This window comes from Podarcis tiliguerta, assembly GCF_965153285.1.
Source record: "Podarcis tiliguerta genome assembly, chromosome: 7".
NCBI classification, from domain to species: Eukaryota; Metazoa; Chordata; class Lepidosauria; order Squamata; family Lacertidae; genus Podarcis; species Podarcis tiliguerta.
This window is the reverse complement of record NC_139540.1, coordinates 84,999,763-85,020,462: the sequence shown is the minus strand read 5'-3', so window position 1 is coordinate 85,020,462 and position 20,700 is coordinate 84,999,763. Positions and strand designations below refer to the sequence as shown.

General features: G+C 47.0%; 1 protein-coding gene across 1 annotated transcript; it reads right to left on the bottom strand.

The window, feature by feature from the left end:
• Positions 1–1,165: 1,165 nt before the first annotated feature.
• Positions 1,166–20,355, bottom strand: APBB3 (amyloid beta precursor protein binding family B member 3). Its single transcript, XM_083451766.1, has 12 exons — positions 20,173–20,355; positions 13,463–13,641; positions 12,199–12,275; positions 11,185–11,245; positions 8,858–9,004; positions 8,025–8,152; positions 7,472–7,586; positions 6,830–6,917; positions 6,415–6,498; positions 6,062–6,177; positions 3,422–3,610; positions 1,166–2,908 (listed from the first exon to the last, which is right to left on the bottom strand). The coding sequence occupies exons 1-12, from the start codon at positions 20,219–20,221 to the stop codon at positions 2,675–2,677; spliced, it is 1,467 nt and encodes a 488-aa protein (XP_083307892.1). The 5' UTR covers positions 20,222–20,355; the 3' UTR covers positions 1,166–2,674.
• Positions 20,356–20,700: the final 345 nt, after the last annotated feature.

Genomic DNA, 20,700 nt, shown 5'->3' with positions numbered 1-20,700 from the left:
TTCCCATATTAAGTGACCTTGCTATCTTTACCATAATCCTCCTTAGGTGTTGTAGCTAGAGACAGGCATTGCATCTCAGTCACTGTGTGGATTATATGACGTTTGTTTGCCTGCCTGTTTATATGATATAATAAAACAAAAAATTGTATTTCCTACACATATTCCACTTGGCTAATCACCCTGATGATGGCTCTGTTCTTTCTCCATGATTGATGGCAGTGACGCTTCTGAATACCAGTTGCTTGAAACCACAGGAAAGTAGAGTGCTGTTATGCTCAGGTCTTTTGGGCTTCCCGCAGGCATTGGTTGGCCACTGTGAGAATAGGTTGCTGGACTAGATGAGTCACTGACCCAATCCAGCAGATCTCCTTATAGTTCCCCCACAGCATTGCACATGCATTGTTAATACAGTGGTACCTCTGGGTGCGGACGGGATCCATTCCGGAGCCCCGTTCGCATCATGAGCAGAATGCAACCCAGTCTGTGCATCTGCGTGTGCGCGGGTCACGATTCACCGCGTCTGCGCATGCGTGTGACATCATTCTGAGTGTCTGTGCATGCGCGAGTGACAAAACCCAGAAGTAACCCGTTCCGTTACTTCCGGGTCGCCGCGGGACGCAACCTGAAAAGAATCAACCTGAAGCAAACGTATGACTGTACAGAGTTTTTGTTTTATTGCATGCCAGTCTCTGCAGTGCCAGTGTCTAATGGTCTGTTGTGTCTTTGCCTTTTCGTTTCATAAAAGTGCACAGCCCAAGGCCCAGTATTTCCATAAGGCAAGGCATATTAGAAAATGAGCAGCTGTACAGATGGCAGACCACTCACCTCACACTGTTCCTGCTAATATCCATTCACTCCTTCCATTTACTCCACTTCTCTGCTGCCATTCATGGTAGGTAACAAACCACAGGAGGCAGGAGCTGTTCAATCTAGGCTTACTTGCTGCCTATCCCCCTTTCTGCCTACTTATATCATAGAAAAGGACTCAGCTCCTCATTCAGAACTTGGCATTTTCCACTTCCAATTTAGCCTTGAAGTGAGCATGGCCATAGAGTTGGACAGTGACACCAAAGGGAGGTCATTCATTTCCCACCCATATCAGCAGCTCATTCTAGCACCAATAAAATTACCTGGAAACAGAGACCAAAGATAAAACAACTCTAGATTTCTTCCATATTAGTAGTTTATTTGCACAAATGATCAGATATAAAGTATCACTGAGGTAGACTTGAGTCTATCTTAATCTGGGGCTAGTTATAAATAAGATAAAGTTGATGGGTGACCTTATCTCCCAAACAGAAAAGAAAGGAACGTGTTTGGAGATTTACCCTTTCATCGCACCAGCCTCACTCCCCATTTCCGGACACAGATCAAATGAGACTCAGCAGTCACTTTTGCCAATGTTGGTGCAATAAGCTCTCAATATTTATAGGCTTTTTCTTTTTTAAAAAAAAATGGGGGGGGGGGAGAGAATCCACAGGCAGCTTTATATTCTCCTTACCTGCATCTTACATGTGTGAATCACTTGTGTCTGTCAGAGTTGCTAGCCAGCATTGGGTCCTACAGTGATGGCCTGGTCAATTCATTGTTCCCAATCCAAGTGCCTGACTAGGCATGCTGGTGTTCTTAGGACAGTAATGACTCTCTCACTCACATACCAGACATTTTGCTAGTGAGCACTGGAGCTAAGTGCACCCTTTGATTATTCTAGGCTTCATTATGGTCACTGGCTTGTTTCGAAAGAACAGTTGCTACAGCACGTACAGAAGTTAAAGAATTAGCCCAGACATTGCCAAAGAAACACAGGCCTGTTGCAGGCTATACTGTGAAGAGATAATAGTGTTAATAGGCATTGATGGAACAGTGTATGGGAAGTAGCCAACATGGCACTGTGTGAAGAACATCCAATTGCACAATAAAACGTGGACCCCCCGTCCTCCTCCTGTGTGCCCCCTAAACTGTTATGGAGCAGATTTAGGGAGGGAGGGAGGGGGTTGAGAGAGTCCTTATGTCTCAGTATGCCGATTCAAAAAGAAGAGACTATTTGTCACTTTTCAAGGGAAATGTGTATCTGTACTGACATCTGATCAATCCAGAGGCTCACAGGCATCTATTTGCTGCCGCAAATCAACACGAGTGGCTGTTCCATGGCCTGCCTAGGGTTGCAGTCAGGTTTCGTATGCCAAGCATTCATGCTGCAAGCTGGGGAAGGAAGAGTGGCGATACTCACAGCTTTTACTGCAAAAAACCAAGTGGAGCTACTGCTTCAAGCTGGCATGCCTGCTCTGCCCTGTTCCATAACCCACCTGGGCAAGCAGGAGCAACGTTTTAAGCCTGTGTGATGCATTGGATGCTGCTTACTCCACATGCCAGGGAACATTATCAGAACATTCATGTGCAGCTTTGTTTATTCTTCCCCCTGAAAACAACATTGCCTCCTTCTCATAGCATCTACATGGCAAAGGACTAGCAAAACTATGCATAACATGTCTAGGATCAGCCACAGACCTCTCTCAGGGGCCAGATTTGCTTGGATCTGTTGGCTCTTAGATTCAATGAAAGAGTCAACAGACAAAAGTACGCTATTTACATTCTGAACCTGGATATCAAAGGAAGGCCACTGTTAAGTTTCACGAGGGGCCCACCATCCCTGTCTCACACCATATATTTTGGGCTAAGGGGTGTGTAGTATGGAATGTTTTTGGCGAAATGCTTCGAAGAATGAGAATAAGCCCCTCTTGCGTGTAGTGGCCGCACTGCCATTTTTCTGCAGGGAGTGCCCTGTGACAGGAAAGGAACAGACTGGCGAGTCCACGGACACTGTCCTTTTCATCTTCAGGATGGAGCGTGAGCCACTCTTTGGTCTCATTCGCGATGTAGAAGCCACTAAGCACTTTTGATACTGGACCTACCAAAAAAACAATAAGCAAATCATCGTGGATTTACAAAGGGCAGAGCTTACCAAAACCTGGTGGTTGCTGAATCTAGTTATTTCCTGACATAAATTCTTTCAGTCTATGATATAGGCTTATAAAGCTCGGAGCAGCATATTTATAAGTGGGGGGTGGGGGGAGAGAGCTCCAACAGCATCATCAGTGCTTACAATGAACATATGAGAACCTTTGATGCAGGATCCCAGCTTCAGATGCTTTGAAACTGCTGAGGGCAGAGATCAAACACTAGGGTTTCTAACTGATGGGGTGGAAGTGGGGTGAGATTGGTCCACTCTGAAGCTCAAAGTGGGCAGTGTTGGTTAAGAGGCCTTGCAGAAGCTGAACAGTGCGTGGCCAGTGTTTGGAAGGGAACCTTTTGTATGGCGCCTGGGATCCTTTGGTGGAAAAAAGGTGGGATGTAAATGTAGTCAATAAATAAAAGGACATGAACTACTGAGGAAGCCCTGCTTAAATGTCTTGGCATTTACCATGCATGCGGCCTGCACCGCTTCTGAGATGGTGCCGGCATCTGGCTCACACCAAAAAGCTGTGCACTGGAAACGTTGTTGGCCCAAGTCAGTAATGAGTGCGAAGGTGTGGGCGTCTTTCCCAATCCCAATAAAAGTCACATAGCGGACCTGACATTCCCACAGGCAAGAGCCGTCCTCATCCTCAGCCTCAAGAAAGAACACAAAAGAGATTAGACTTAAGGATGCATCCAGGCCACCATTCTTCCTGCACTTCAGTTTTATCCTAGGTACTAATATTTATATGTCCTAGGCCAAATATTGAACCTGTGTGCACATTCTAATAAACCTGATGCAGTGGCTTTGATATACAAATTTAATACATAATCATAGCATAGGCTTCCAACATTGTAAAGCATGCTAAATGAAAACAACAAGAAAAAAGGTAGTTTCATTGTTCTACTGCAGCTTGCCTGATGAAATTATCTCCCCTCTCCTCCCTCCACCCATGCACTGTTCTTGGAGTTCTTCTGACCCCTCAGGGACAGTTGGGGGGTGGGGAGAGGAAATCCCTGTTGCACAAGTGGAGGTCCTTGAGCAGGGCTCTTGATTATCTTTCTGTAATCCTTACAGCAATGAAATCCAGAGGGAACTACAAAATGTAGTTGGCTTTAGTAACCAGCCCAAAATATGTGGTCACTAAGATTCGGTCCCTCTCCTTCAGCCCAGCCCTTACCTTGTATTCATTGGGGCTTCCTCCTCCATCAATGTACATAGGATTGCAGCGTTAAGCCGGAGGGAAAGTAAAGCCAGGGCAGTGTGCTGCAGAGGAATTTCGAGCACCATCTCTAGCCTTCCTTTGGAAAGGGAAAGTAGGGAGGGGGTCTTCCCCATAGTTGTGCAGCACCCCCAGAGGCTCAGTGCAGCTCCAGGGGGAAATCCCAACCACTTTCACAATTTTACTGAAATAAAATGGTACGTGCCAGGTGCTCAACCATTTGGCAGAAATTAGCAAAAGAAGGGGGGATCTCGTAAGGTATTAGGAAACAGTGGGGAAATGCTGCTGGCCAGCGTGTTATCTGGGGCAACTCTAGTAATTTGTTTCCCCAGATAATATCATTTTTGCTGTCTTCTGTACCAATTCAGTCCACCCAAAGAAAGGTCTTAACTATATATTAAAAAAGGATACGGGCTGCAGCAGTTTTCTACAATAGACTTTTCTGTCCCCCTGATGTTACCCTCCACTGCTTCCTTTCTTAATTCCTTCTCCACCCTTTGGCACTCTTGGTGGTGGGCAGTAGAAGGTTGATTTTTTAAAAAGACACGTGGAGGGTTGTGCAGAGTGAAGAATACTCAAGTGAACCAAGGAAGCTGTCAGTCAATGCAGGATCTCAATGGAGACCCCAGCAGTGCCTCCTAATGATTTGTGACTACCACTAAAATATGTATCTTAAGCGGTAGCATTATTCTGGTATTCTGCTTTGAGACTGTGCCTAACAATTAGAACTGCCACCAGCACATAATTCTTATAGACAGTTTGTTTTATTTTGTGAGAGCCTATGAACAGAATGTATCGGTATTTTTCTGACTGCACCAATGTTTATTCAAACAAATTTCTTTTAGTTCTGCCTTCAGTTTCAGAAATATGCATTTATGACTAAAAAGGGTTTGTGCAGGCAGAATTTTTTTTAAAAAAAGATCAATAAAAGGAAATATGTCTTGTAACTGTCTCAGCCTCATTCCACAGAAACTTGTGATTAGTTCTCATTGAAATCAGTAGAACAAATCAGCTACAAGTCACTTTCTCTGGTCTTGATTCAGAGTGTTATTGTGTTTGCCATCTGTTCTCTGAAAACTGAAATCACTGGGAACAAAAAAGGCTAATGAGGGGTTTGCATGCCCACTAGTGAACTATTTTCCAAATTTGTATTTAATAAATTAAATCAAACTATTCACATAATCCAGTCCCATTGATTTCAGTGGAAAAGATCGATGAAACTGTTCAACTCTTTGATTGAAATCAATTGGACTTGTATGATCCAGCCAAAACTAAGCACTTTAAAGTTCCATTGATTTTGGTGGGAGAATTAAGCAGTTGCATCAATCTCTTTCACTGAAATAAATGGGATCTGAAAGTGCTTAGCTTTGTCTAGATCACACGATTGCCATGGAAAATGGCTAGCGTACAGTAAAATACTGAGGCTGCACTCATAAACACAATGTCTGCTCTGCTGCCCTCCCTGCATTGGAGGAGAAACATCTGCAGGAGGAAGCCTGCGCTGCTCATGGAGGATCCCTACACCATCAAGCTGATGATGATCAAATGCTTCCAGGACAGAGTTTGGGGTCACACACATAACATAGATTGTGTAGCCTTGAACATCTGGAGAGAGCTCATAGATGAACTAGGGGAAATCACTGGATTTCTACTTGGCATATGTAGAGCTAAGATGTCCTGACTACATGTAGCAAACCCCTGATTATGGCATTCAGCAACTGGCTTTACACTAAAGTCCAACGGTCCTCTTGTCATTCTGGTCTAGCTCCTTTTCCAGTCTCTCAGCCTCTGGGGCAGGCAGGATGCCAGATAGGAGGGCTACTGTCAGTCACTTGGTAAGAGGAGAAAGCTGCCAGGGTGGCCAGTATCACAAGGAGCCTTACCTCAGCTTGCTCTGCTTGCATCACTGAGTCTGAAACACTGACAACAGATGGAGTCCACTGGTCACGGCCACGGCTGCCCACCAGGTCTTCGATGGCAGTATTTAGCACATCCATCCCTGAAGTGGTGAGGCAAGAAATAAATGGGTGATCCAAGGAAAAGTGAGAATGCTCATCAGCCAGAGAACAGGGTTCTCTCAAGACTTCCACCATAACTGGGGCGCAGAGAAGGGCCCCTGCTTCAGATTTTGGGAGTTGACAGACTTGGTAAAGGAGGAGGTGCCCCATAAGCAATAACTTCACCCACTGAACACACCAGAGATAGGTAGCAGAATTCAAAGAGCACAGCTACTTACCCATGGCCTTGGACACTGGTGAGGTGCCAATATACAAAGCTTCATATTTCCGGACAGACTCTCCCACGGCATCCAGAATGTCAACTGCCCGAAGCAAAAGGAGGAATTCAGTGTCACACTGAAACAAATGCTTCATCAGCACAAACATTTCTGTTTGCCTGATGGGACAACCTCTCCTCTTCCCAGACACAGTTCTGAGGGTTCTCTCAACCTTCTCCCAGCCAACTGGCAGGGTGGCAGGGTGGGTGGAGAGTCCTATTAGCCAAACCCAGCACTTTATTTCAAGTAAGAAACAGGGATGCTTCTTTAGACCAAGGATGGGAATACCGTAATTCAATTCTGTCAGAGCACGGAACTGATAAAGTGCTGACAGGTGCCCCAGAAAGGGACTCATGGGATTTGTAACTTCTGTTACCTTGTAGAGAGACGTCATCTGGAGTGACAGGTTCAAAGGTAACAGATCGGCTGAGGCTGCTACTTGCCACGGCTCGCTCAGCCATGATCTGTAATACAGAGAAAGGTCATGAAAAGTTGGGACCACCTGCTGGAACTTCCCACCTAAACTTGGGTAGTGGTGGTGGCAAAGCTCAGGGAGAAGACCCTCCTAGATGGTAACCCAGGAGAAAGTATAGAAAGAACATTCCCAGTCTTCAATGACATGGCTAGAAGTTGCAATTCAAGTGGGAATCCCATTAGCTTTATGAATGTTTACTCAGAAGCAGGTTCCCCTTCTTTCAGTAGGACTTACTGCCAAGTAAGCATGCACAGAATTGCCACTCTCCTTATAGCTGTGCCCCTCCACCAACAAGGACTGCTAGACTCCTAGAAATCTGACAAGATTCGTTTAATACAGAGGTCCGATGAATGCATGGTTCAGAGGAATTTCTTCCAGCCCCCAGCCAACCAGGATGAAATTCCACCTGCCACCTCCTTGCAAAATGAGAGCAGCCCGGTGCAGGGGACTGGTGCTGCACTTCAGGGGTTGGGACAATCTTCCTTCCTCGTGTGTGCATGTGTGTATGTAGGGAAAGAACCATGCCAGAATCAGCAGGGATACCTTGGAGCACATTTCATGCAGGGCCTTGGCAATGGCCTTGGCAGGCACATTGCAGTGGAAGACGTGGCACTTCAGCATACACGTGTCCTTGTCACTGGCCACGAAAGCAAAATCCCTGCAAGGAGAGGAGAGCCCAGTAAGCAAGGGCAGGGCTCCAGGCACTGGTCCTTGCTGCAGAAGGAAGAAGGGGCCTTACCTGTCCCTTGAGTCAAGCACAGCATGTAGGGAAAGAGAGAGAAAACTGGTTAATTCAGAATCCCTCAAGAAGCAACCCTCTTAATGGTCTGTGTGCTATCAGCTGTAATAGTTTCTGGCAAGAAGAGCAAAGGTTTCTTTGTATTGAGCAGAAGGACCTCATGGCAAGGTGAGGACAGCAAGATGGACACAGAGAGAGAGAATGAGAGAGAGACCACCATTTCAAGATTCTCCCTCCTACGGGGCCTGTGGCTCAGTTTGGTGCAATGCTAAAAGACTGAGGAGTCATCCTTCATATTAATTTCCAGCAGCAGAAAATGCCCTCTCCTCTCCACCCCCAGAGCAAAGGTTCCCTCACCTGCCGTGGTTGCATCCCACACCCCAGACACGGATGTTGATGATGGGTTGGGAGTGGATGAGGCTCTGGTCCAAAGGATCCACTAAACTCATTGTGTCCTTCTTCAGGATCATCACCATGTTTTGGCCCTGTAAAGGGAAGACTAGAGGACTGTGACTGAGATACAGTGCAGGGGTAGGAAAAAACTTCCACTTGCCTCTTGCAACTAGAGCGACAATGATGTCCCTTTCCTAGGGAAAACAGGGACTGGCATGTTTATCCACCCAGCAGTGCATAAGAACACCTGTATGTAATGCCATGGACTGAATGGGTGCATTTTTGGCAAATATGTACAAGGAAGAGGAATGGGGACACCCAGCTGCTCATGCCTGCGTCCCTGCCAAAGGTGGAAAGGATGCAAAGCAGTGCCTAGACCCAGGAAATCAATTGCTCCATTGAAGGGTGACAACTTGAATAAAATATGGAGGGGGCAGACAGAGGTGGAGCTAGTTGCTTCAGTGCCCAGAGTGGCACACATGCTGTGCACCTGGGGGCGGGGCTAGCCGCAGGAGCGGGGCAGGCGCCCCAGGGGGGCAGGGCAGTGATGTCAACCCCCCCATGGATGACACCCGGGGCAGACGGCACCTACCACACCCCCTTCCTCCGCCAGTAGGGGCAGGTGAACCCCGTCTCACATAATTGATCACAAGATGTGGTACCAGCACACCATTGGAATGACAATGCTCATCCACATAGGAGTTGGCCCCTATGGCTGCATACAGCACAAGGGCTGCTGGAAGTCTACGTGGGAGAACACATTTGAGTAGATCTTTCCCTGGGCCTCCCGCACTCACCTCGCCCCACCTGTCTGCAGGGTCCCAGTCGTCACACTTGTTCTGGGAGAGCTGCTGGATGCAGTTATTCACGGCAATGCTGCTTTTGCCAGGAGCCAAGTCCTCCTCGGGGATTTCTACCCAGCCCAATGAGCGCACAACGAAGCACTGGCAAGAGAGGGGCGGAGGGGTCACCATAAGGCGTGTCGCCAGCCTTCCTAGCTCACCAGGCCATTGGCAGCTGTTTGTGAACTTTTCAGCTCATGTGAACTGGAGCAGCCCCTCCCTCCCTGACTGTACCTCAAATCTAGCCATCATGAACACTTCTGGAGAGCATCAACTGATACCATCACTGCCAAATTCATTGTGCTCTTCTTTACCACATTGTATGTCACAAAGGAGTCCTCGTGCCTGTCCTTATTCGTAGGATGTCCCACCAGATTAGGGATGGGGAACTTTTTTCAGCCTGAGGGCTGCAATCCTTTGGAGGGGGCCATGGCTCACATGCCAGAGGCAAAAGTGGGTGGAGCAAGAGGGACTGGACTAGATGACCTTTGGGGTCCCTTCCAACTCTACAATTCTATTATTCTAAGAAATGTGGTTTTCACCTTTGCACAATAGATGAGTTCCTACTCACGCCCCTCTCTGTCCTCCACCTAGACAATCAGTAGGCATTATCAGTGTTCAGTGACACATCCCAGGCAGGCAGAAACATTCAAGAAGGGTGCAGGGCCAGTGAGGAGTGTGGTCTGGGGAAAGAGGCCTGGAGGGTCACACTCAGCCCCTGGGCCTCTGAGGTTTGCACCCACTCCTTGCACTGCATGGAGAAAGACTAGAGGTATAGAAAGTGAGGCTTTCCTAGCTTCTTTTCCCTCATCAAATTGTAGCTTGTTAAGACTGGTGTGTCAGTGAACTAGTCTTTAATTGCCTTACTCCAAATCTCTATTTACCCATGTAGGAAAAACACTTCCCCTCATTCCCATACTTCCCAAGTGCCCCAGGACATCCTGTTTTTTCACGGGAGATTGTGGTGGCCATTTTGGGTGCTGCACTCTTGTGCTGTGCTCTTGCCCTGAACAAAAATCACTTTTTTAGGGCCATGCAGCACCCAGGAGCGCATCCCAGAAGACACACGTCCTGGTTTTGGCTCCAAAAAAGTTGGACGGCACGCCTTCTGGTGAGAGAAGGAAACAGCAAACCAGCTCTGTGTAATTGTATGTGAACTCTCAAAATGAAAGAAATCACAGGTGATACTGCAGGGATCACCTGGATAAACCTACCTAAAGGATAAACCTACCTAAAAGGGTATGGGTGGGAAAGGCCATTATCTCCTGCCCACATCAGAGACAAGTTCTTCTGCAGATAATATCTGACTGGAAGTGCTAGAAGTTCCGAATCCTGAAAATTTGCTTTTAGAAAGTCCTTCCCTCTCCCGCTTTCTAAAGCATTCTTTAATTACTATTTTGCTATAAATTGGACTTGCAGCCCTGTGTGATTTAAGAGCTGTTTAATTCTGATTAGGTATTAGGTAACTCTGGATTGAATAACTTATTCTTCTGAGGCAGGGTACTTCATACATGTTTATCTGACAACAGGGATGTGTGGCACAGTTAGTCATCTGTCTTCACCAAGCACAGCACACAAGGCAGTTCACAATTAAAATTACAACTTATCCAACTAAAACAATCAATTCCAAAATACCTGGGCTGTGTTTAAGTTCTGGGGAAGGAGCTTGTAATTTTTAAAAATAATTTTAAGAGAGGTATCATTCAGTTTTAAAAAAAACTCATAGGTTACCCAGTTAAAAATAGTTCAGTTACTTGATAAACTATTTTATCAAGGAAAGGGGCCACAGGGTTCAAGGATAGTTGAGGGAACATCACAAAGGACATGGATAAGACCACTCAACATGCATAGATTACTCATTTATACCATCTAACCAATCTTTCACATGAATGAAAGGGTAGTTAAAACATATTGAGTGATACTGGGAATGCACTGTAAAATGCCAAGGGAATATTCAAAGCAGTTGCTATGATTTTCAGAGCAATACCGGAAGGTGACACATGCCAGCTTCTCCAAAATAAGAGAGAGACTCTCAGGTTCCAATGAAGAGCCTGATGTATTGTGTTGTGAACTGCTCTAAGATATATGGGTATAGGGCAGTATACAAATTTAATAAACAAACAAACAAAGCTCACAGAGGGGTAAATTTTCTGCAGCAGCCTCCAAGGAAGGGCCTTACCTATGCTGAATCTGGACCCCTTGCCTCAAAGGAAGGGGCTTCCTCAATCAGCCATGTTTCTGAGCTACGTACCCCCTGTGTCCCCCACCTCACCTGACTGTACCTTGGAGCCAAGCTCTGGGTTGCCCTGGTGATGCTCCTCCCCATGCCAGCTCACTGATGTCCTGTAACAGGTAGACAAGCAAAGCAGTGACATGGAGGTTCTCAGTCGTGGCATAACTCTAGCGAGCGTCTGTTCATCCCCAGAGTGGCAGCTGTGGATCTCATCGTACTCTCATCACATCATTAAGTTTAATTCACTTACATTAAGTTTAATTCAATGGTACCAGCCTCCATTGGTCCTAAGCAAAGGCTTGTCAGCTCTAACCCTGTTGATGTAATTTGCAGGGACTAGGCACCTCCTAGGGACACGGGTGGCGCTGTGGGTAAAACCTCAGCGCCTAGGACTTGCCGATCGCATGGTCGGCAGTTCGAATCCCTGCGGCGGGGTGCGCTCCCGTTGCTCGGTCCCAGCGCCTGCCAACCTAGCAGTTCGAAAGAACCCCCGGGTGCAAGTAGATAAATAGGGACCGCTTACTAGCGGGAAGGTAAACGGCATTTCCGTGTGCGGCTCTGGCTTGCCAGAGTAGCTTCGTCATGCTGGCCACGTGACCCAGAAGTGTCTTCGGACAGGGCTGGCTCCCGGCCTATAGAGTGAGATGAGCGCACAACCCTAGAGTCTGTCAAGACTGGCCCGTACGGGCAGGGGTACCTTTACCTTTACATTTAGGCATCTCCAGCCTGTACTTTGCAATCCCAGTCCTTTCCCATTTTGGTGGAGCCATCTGAGCAGGATGGAGATTGGAGCAGAGGATCAGTATTTCTTTATGACTCAAAAGTTAGACCAAAGACCAACTCAAAAGTTAGATCAAAGACCAACTCAAAAGTTAGACCAAAGACTAACTTTTGTGGGATGGAAGCAAACCTGCTTGCTTCTGCATCTGCACAGAGCTAGGTTACCTGTGAAGTCACCAGAAGAGACCATGAACAAGCCCGAGAGCTCTCTTTCACTTTTACTCAGATTCGATGTGCCCTAGTGTTTGGATGAAGTGCCCCTGCCCCCAGGAGACAACCCTACCTTCTGGGCAGCGATGCCATCGGACTTGGGATAGGTCTCTCCCTTGGCAGACGTCTTACTGTTGCAACCTGAAGGTCCTGAAGGAGGACAGAAAAGAAGGTTGTGAAAGTGAAGAGAATCTGGCACTGTTGTTTTATTAACATTGAGGCTCAGCTAAGCAGCTAAAGTGTGTATGTAGAAATTCAGTCTATGGTTGTGAGCAGTTGAGCCATGAAACATTTGTGATGATTTTTTTATATAAAAAAGAAAGGAAAATCCCAGGAGGAGGGGGAGAGGGAATTGGCCAGCTTAAGCCCCTATAGTACTCTGGAGGGATGTACACCTTGATATTAAAAAGCTCTTATCCCCACACTTCTAATGAAGTACTGAGTCCTTTAGCACTATTTAGACAGCACAGGAACATTTCAGAAAGGTGGGAAAGAAAAAAACAAACATGTCATCTGCAAGCCCCAAGCAGCACTACAAGGACTTCTGTTTTGGGCTGGCTGGAGCTGTGAAGAAGAGAACTTCTGAAAGGAGCTGAGGACATATTTTGTTGTACTCTCCATTTGTTTTCTTCTGAAAAAGCAAATTCCATCATGATTTTCAAAACAGATGCATTGAGCCAAGTCCTAATGGAAAGCAGTTTGGTACCCCAATAGACAATGTTACTTTACTGCATGAATAAAAAAAGATCATTATGGCAAATCAATAGATTTTAGCATTGATTACATCTATTTTATCCTAGGCATTCACAGTACCTTACTGGATAGCTTCTGCTGACTAATGCTGCAATCCTAAACATACCTGGAAGACCCACTGAAATCAATCCAAGTAAATGAATTTAAGCTTTTTAAGTCATTGCATTTTACAGCAGAAGCGCCATGGAAAATGCAGCTGTAATCTCCCTCTCTCCACAGCTGTTCACCTATTCAAGTGACTCAGTTGACCCCACCAGTTCATGCCCTCTGGGTGTTATCAGTCTTTGGTGTCAGCTTTGAAAGCCAGAAGTCCCTGTTGCCCAGTAAGAACAAGATCACGCAGAAGCATGCAAACCTACAAATGGTGCCAGGTGGGACTGACAGTCCCCAGTTACTACTCTGTTAAATTTTACCACACAAGGCTCTGTATATGTGTCACCACGAGAGACAGGCGAGTGCATTTATGGGTATACAGTATGTAAAGAAAAACAGCAGCCCTAGAGAGAACAAGGGTTGGGCTGCTGGCATTACTTTTCACATGGGTCCCATCAATCATACACAAAAAGGCTTTGGAATCCTGATACCGTGTCTGGCAATGCAGCTTCCCCAGTGTGCGCTAAACCAGGGGGGCAAGATGGGTGTTGCCACTGGGTGGTACCCGTGGGCACATGCCAGTAGTAGGTCCCAGAGGAGTCGTGGATTTTCCTCCATCCTGGGGGAAGATCAAGATCTGCCTCCAGATTCTGGTCGTTCCATAGGTTGTCTAAAGAGAGAAAAGACTTCAGATGAGGAAAAGGGCAAGTTTCATTTCAAAGGATGGTCAAAATGCCACTCTCTCTATTTTAAGACACATCATTTCTGAATATTCCAGCTGAAAAATCTAATGTGGAATAACAACAGAGGACAGGTGCATGAAGGATATACATTTACATGCTTCCATCTATTCTTACAAACCACAGAATATTTCTGAGCCCCTTGTCCAGTCCTTGCTGGGCAGTCCAGTGGAAAATTTTAGTCAGTATTTACTCCTATATTTGCAAGGACTTAAATCCTTCTTCTCCCTAGCTGGTTAATAAAGAGTTAACAAAAGTCAAGGATGTAGTAACATTACACAGTGGGGTGTTCAGCATTGAACAGAAGACTCAACACTGTAAAGATGTGAAATCAATACCCACAACCTCCACGGCCATCGCACAGATACCAGAAGCAGAGCACATAGTAAAACTATGGAATTTGTTCCCAGAAACAGTGGTGATGGCCACCAACTCGGGTGGCTTTTAAAAGGGATCTGAGAAATGCAGGGCAGGATAAAGCTATCAGTGGCTACTAATCATGATGTCTATACACAATCTTCAGTATCAGCAGCAGTATGCAAAATTTCTGGAAATCCTAAAAAGCACGGTTTTAATGAGGAGATGGAGCCCGGTTTCCCTCCCTCTCTACTTTCCTGGAGAATGAATGTACAGGCACCAGAATGTGAAACCTGCTGTTTCCCTGCAGGACTTCCAGGAGCAGAGCTATGACCGTAACTGTATCTGCCCCAGCGCACACAGCTAAAAATACCCAAAGGTCAGTGTGCCCCTTCTGCTTTATTATCCTGTTGATTCTCCCAGTATGGAGGGGACAGAAGGTGAATAATCCATCACTTGCCATTCAATTACATACTGCAGGCCCTGCTGTCTCTTGCCTGCCAAGCTGCATTCTATTTAATCAGGTCTCGCCATCCTTTAGAGTGGCTCTACCAGCTGCCAGAAGTAGCAGCACAGAGGTTGACACTTCCCGCCTGCAGAGATCAGAGCAGAGAAGCACCAACCAAACTGCTTTCTGACATTCACACATTTCCTGACTGCCAGTTGTCTCCCAGGAAACAGCACCCAAGAGCCTGACCTGCACTAGCAAAGGCTGCGCTGATGGACAGCCATGACGCACAGACCATCTGAAATTATTCTCCAGAGCAGCCTTCTTCAGGTAGCAAGCCGTTTACACGCAGCATCGCACCTCGCAGGCTGGGAAATTTTCTCCCTGCCACACAAAGCTATTTCTGTGCCAAACTTTGTGGCAAGATGCTAGATGTGAGCAGACTGATACGCTGAGGCTGTTGCTATGGGGAATAAGATAAAACAGCCTCCAAGTAGCAGTTGATTTGGGTGCCTCTGGCTGGACTGAATGTGGCTGACGGTTCACACCATTCTGGAAAGGGTAGCCAGAGCAAAATGCAGACACTCCTGTGACTAATCAGAATGCACAAGCACAGCAAGAACTTAACTGTTAGAGTCAATAGACACATTCTCCTGACTGCCACTGGATTCATCAAACTGGCTCCCAATTCACTAGTTGAAAATGAAAATTAAAGCTTGTTGACTTCACCTTAATGATGCTCCCATTCAGGCAATTTCCTGAACTTGTGCGGGCTCAAAGTGGGGACAAGAAGGGCTGCACATTAAAGTCCCAGCCACTTGCATTTGGTTGAATGTGCTTAGAGACCTTATCACTGTCAGGATCCCTGTCTTATCAGGGTTTTTCTTCACAATGAGGATTTGAAGCATGTTCCCATGAATGCACTTAGAAACCCTGTGCAGATGTCTAAAAGGAAGCCTGTGTGGCCAGGGGCTGTTAGAATGGGGCTTAAGCATGCTCATCTCTGCCCATAGCCACTTTGAGGCTACAAGTGTTCAGGTGAACACACAAACAGGTCTTATGTGTATTCTCACCTGGGGAAGCAGACTTAAATCCAAACCATAGCAAAATTGTTGGTCTTTCAGGTTTGTATTTTTTCTATAACAGACTGTGTCTCTAAAGGTTTTTCTGAAAATCCTGGAAATTGATAGTGAATCTGGCAAGTTTTCCTGAAAAAGAATGCTCCAATTTTCCATTTCCTCCAAATAGTGCCCTGCCCTGAAATTCATACTCAGCTCAGGCAGTGAGCTGACATCTTAATTCAACCAAAGCTGAGTTCTAGTTTTAATCATTTACCTCTGCCATCTGCTCTTGTTTTCAGAAGTACCCACTTTGGAAAAATTGGTTATATCCACATTTTGCATAGAGAAATGGAGTGTCTTCCATTTGCCTGGCCTCTCTTTTCCTTCAAAATCCAAGGAATGTGGGAGGCAAGTTTCTCTGTTCACTAGCCTGGCAGGGAGTTAGACCAACAGCTACTTTTGCTGTAAGACCACCTGCATAAAGGAATGCGGTGGGAATGAAGCCCCAACCCCCCACTGTCCAACTCGGCCTATTTGTATCCAAATGCCACAAATGGCACTCCATCCTTTTCCCACTTTCATCATCTAGCATCACAAGTGAGTCAGATTTGGCAAAGAAATTGTCAGCTGCTGACTTCCAAATGCAAGGACATAACAAAGGATTAGCATCTAACCAAGTCCACCACTAACTTGCCCTCTGTAGGGAAGCAGTTGGTCAGTGCAATCTGAAGATCAGCAAGAATAGAAAGGAGAGATCACTGAAGAATAATACATGTTTTTCAAGGGAGCATTATTCTTTAAGAAGCAAAACAACAAACAAACATCAGTGAGGTAGCTGTAGGCTTAATTTTCTCTGTTGTTGGGTTTGGGAACTGGAATGGAGAGGCTATTCATACTAAACAGCAAGTTCATAAGAAAGATGATGTAGTTTGGCATGGTAGGGGAAAGATTTACAGGTTCTTTTCCATAGCCCTCTATGTGCATAGGCCTACACACCAGGCTGTGTGCTGACTTGCCCAAAATTACACGAAAGGAATAGTCCCTAATTCTGTGTGCACTCCAACTATTAGGATATGACAGCAACTAGGAACACTCAACACTACCCAGACTTAGCGCTTCTAATAACAGCTTTCATTAAACCACAGCATTCACCTCAAGGCCCCTTCATAATCAAAGTGTGTTGACTGAGTTATGAGACGTGAAAGAGGACAGAACACCTACACCTTCGCTAGTTATGCAGAAATGGGACTTGGAGCAGGCATAGCTTGTCACATATGCTGCACCTTCTAAAACTCCCACTTCTACACAACTATTAAAGAACACTGTCTGCTTTTACATCTGGCCACGCTAATTGCCAAATGGTCAGTGGGAAAAGGGTTAAACATATCCTCCCTATCACTTCAGCTCTGAGCAAATTCATACTGCAATAGAGTAAGAAGAAAAGAAGTTAGATAATCTGTGCATCTCACCATAGTATTTTGTTTGATAGGCTTTTGTATGGTGGCTTCTTATAAGATCTGTGCTGCTAAGGACCCTTTGTACAGTAGAATTGCCTCTTCTACTGTCCCTTTACTAAAATGGTTGCACAGGGGGGGAAATAACATCTTAACCTTCCTCCTCCCTACCTTGGCAAACCAATAAATTGTTACGCTTGTGCCAAGCTCTGAGAATTTAATCAAGGAAATGCAGCTTTCACAGATGGGATTGATTTGGCTAGAACAGTGATGTCCACAACTCAGCGCAGCCCGTTCCTCCCAATTTTCAGGCCTTGGGGATGGAATATTTGGGATGAGGGATGGTAGTAACTTTCCTTCATTTTTATTTGCAAAGAAATGGAAGCATTTCCCCTCTTGGAAAAAGGCAGCAGATGGGCTCAAAAAAGCTGGGAAATTGTGTGGGAGTGATTTTCTTAGCAAGTACCGTACTTTAGCAAAATCCTGCTCTTTGCAAATCTTACAGGTTCAGGGCAAAATTTTGGCTTTGAGAGTGAATCTTGAGAATCTCCAAATAACATAGCTCTTCTCAAACAGACCCAGCTACATTTTAAGTGACAATTGGCAGGTGGTAACCAAGGAGAGGGGGTGATGCCATGCCTGTTAAATGCTCTCGACACAGAGGTACACTGGCACCAAGTTTCTTGTCTTGCCAGCACCAGGCAAATATGCTTGTATTTGCCCAGGTTTGGAATGTCAATATGGCATCTATGGATGCAATGGCAGTTATGAGGACCTCCCCTGGCACATGTAAGACCTATGTGTGCCCCCTCTCTGTGCTCACTACCGCTTTTATTATGAGTACATACAGCTGGAGGAGGTGGTGGGAAGAGCAAAATGCAAAGCTCTGTGTGCTTTTTAAGACTCACAACAAAATGACCAAGAGGTAAGAAAGAAAGTGGGTATCAGAGAGGAAGGAGAATGATCTGGGTGACTGAGAGAAGGAAAACATAGTAATGAAGGGGAAGGTGAGGTGATAGTAGGATGCCACATGAATCCAGGTGGAAGAAAGACCTGGAGAAAGAGACACAGACAGACAACAGACAGACATACAGACAGACAGAATGGAGGGGCAGAGACAGGAGAAACATGCACACATGTACACCCATGTCAGACCAGGGAACACCCATCCTCTTGAAACTTCAGGTTTTTTTCACAGGCTTACCAGCAGCACCACATCACAGATCACATCTGTTCCTATTGACTGAACCATTGATCAGAGGCATAGATCCCTATGGGTCCTCATCCTTTTTCAAAAGGGAACTCCTCAAAACCACCATCAAACCATAGTTAACCCCTGTATCCACATATATTTGTTGATTTGTTGGTTTTTTGTCACCCTCTGCAAAACTCATGAAGATCCATGCCTAGATAAATGTTTTTTTGTGATGCTGGCAAGCACTGGATCTGTTATTTTTACTGTGTAGTATACCACAATGAACTTTATCTTGGTGGTTTATTTTAGAGAACACTATGTAAAACTATTGAAATTGAAGCAGATCTGTTGTTTATTTTATCTTAAACTTTCATTGTAAGAAACAAATAAAACATCAAAATAACCATGTTGATATATTAGAGGTCCTGTAGCATAGACTGCACAGGTTTGGTTAGTGACATTACACCCAAGTGTATGGCTTCCTACCCTTGAAGCATGCAGGCAACTTCATAACTACACTTCTCCCCTCCCCACCCCCTTTTTGACAAGGAGCCTCTCTCATGGCCCCAGAGCTGCTGGGCCATGACAGCAGCACTGGAAGGCAAGGAGGAGGGAGGGAGGGAGGGAGGGAGGGAGCCAGCCAAGGCTGGTGAGGGCCCAGGTCAGCAAGCTGATGTCTGATGTGGTATAAGGGGTGAGTAGATGATGAGTTAGGCTTTCATGAGTAAGGAGAGGGAGAGGGGTGGCTTTGGTAAGGCATAAAGGGAGAGTATTGGTGGCTTTGGTGAGGGGTAAAGGGAGATAATGAGTGGATTTGGGGGGTGGTGTGGGGGTAGGCAGGGTTGGTGAGTGAAACAAGGAAGAACATAAGAAGGCCCTACTAGGTCAGGACAATGGGTTATCTAGTCCGGCATCATGTTCTCACAGTGGCCAAGTGGATGCCTATGGTGCAGAACTTGCTAGGGTTCCCTGGAGACTTTCTTGCAGTTCAGAGTGTCTGAAGTAAGAGGCTCTTCTGTCAATATGAGAGCAACGGGGAGTGAAATTCAGAAGGTGGTTATCCCTGGACTATTAGATGGAGTTCCTAAGCGTATCTCGTGGGAATGAATTCCACTGAACTTGAAAGGACGTGCTTCCATACAGCTGTATTTAGACTGGGTTGTTGTTGGCCCTGTAGAACCCTCTGACGATGCCAGTCATCGCAGGCTTGCCTTTCTATTCTGCACACTGTAAGAAACTGATGAAATATGGTACAATTTATCCTTTGCGTGTGTGCTGTACTCCTAATCCTGTGAAGTTGCGGAACTCAAGGGGGATTTCAGAACTCGAGCCGACTTTCCCTAGGGTACGGCGGGCTTCTCCTTTCAGCACTATGGAGAGCTCCCCGGAGGCTGCTGCTGCCCCCGCCCCAACGCAAAGCTAGAGAGCGGGGCAACAGGCGGCGCTTAGCCTCTGCCCCACGGCGTCGAGCAAAGCACTGGCAGACGTCTCCGGCGAAGTGCAAGGGGTCGCCATAACCCTTTCCCCGACAGCAAGTTTCCCACTCCCTCCTTTTCTCCCCAAGCGACAAACAGCCCGAGTGGTTTGGAGTACATAGCGGGGACCTGGGGAGGGGGCGCGCGCACTGGGTAACCCCTCACCCAACTCCCCGGGAGCAGAACTTGGCCGAAGAGCCCGAAGTCCCAAGCCGGCCGGTGAGCGGGGTGGGAACACGAGGCGATGCTCCCCGCACGGGGCTGGGGGGGAGTCCGGGCGCCCCTTCCAAAAGAGCCGCGCAGGCGAAGGTAAGAGGCGCGCACTCGCGCGATCGCGCCCGCCTCCGCCATGGAGACGCCCGCCTGGCTCTTCGGCGGCCCCCGCTCTCCTGAGGGGGCTCCACTTGGGGCTGCGCCCCCAGCACCCCTGGGTGGGCGCCGCGACCATCTTCCCCCACCCCTTGCTCTTACCGTCGCAGTTGACCAGGATGATGGCCAGCATATAGTCCTTGCCGAGCATGGCTTCGCTCGGTCGGGCGGCGAGGAGCCCCGAGCGCGGAGGACGACGGCGGCGGCAGCGGCAGCAGCAGCAGCGCTATGCCAGAGGCCGGCCCCAGAATGCGGGGCGGGCGGAGCGAAGAGCGCGGACTGGGCAGATCCGGGAGGAGAGAGATGCTGACGGGGGAGGGCGATCCAAAGCCGTGACGCAAGAGGCATCGTGCAACGCGGAGGCCCACGGGCTCCAGTGGGACTTGGCCTCCCAAATTGAGCGTGCACAGAATGGCAGCCCAAGGTGGGAGGAAGTGTCTGCTGATCTTACTTCCGAGTAAACAGGCTGGGGGGAAAAAGAGCTTTCCTGGATCAGGCCAAGGACCCATCTTGTCCAACATCCTGCTCTCAAACTGGTGGACCACATGCCCCTGATAAGCCCACCAAAAGGACCAGAGCTTTCCACGCCTGCGATTCCCAGCAACTGGTATTCTGAGGCACACTGCCTCA

Coding starts and splice junctions, on each gene's coding strand:
- APBB3 (XM_083451766.1), bottom strand. CDS start 20,221: ATGCTCGGCAAGGACTATATGCTGGCCATCATCCTGGTCAACTGCGAC. Junction 13,642..20,172: donor CATCCTGGTCAACTGCGACG/GTAAGAGCAAGG, acceptor TTCTCTCTTTAG/ACAACCTATGGAACGACCAG. Junction 6,499..6,829: donor AGATGACGTCTCTCTACAAG/GTAACAGAAGTT, acceptor TGCTTCGGGCAG/TTGACATTCTGGATGCCGTG.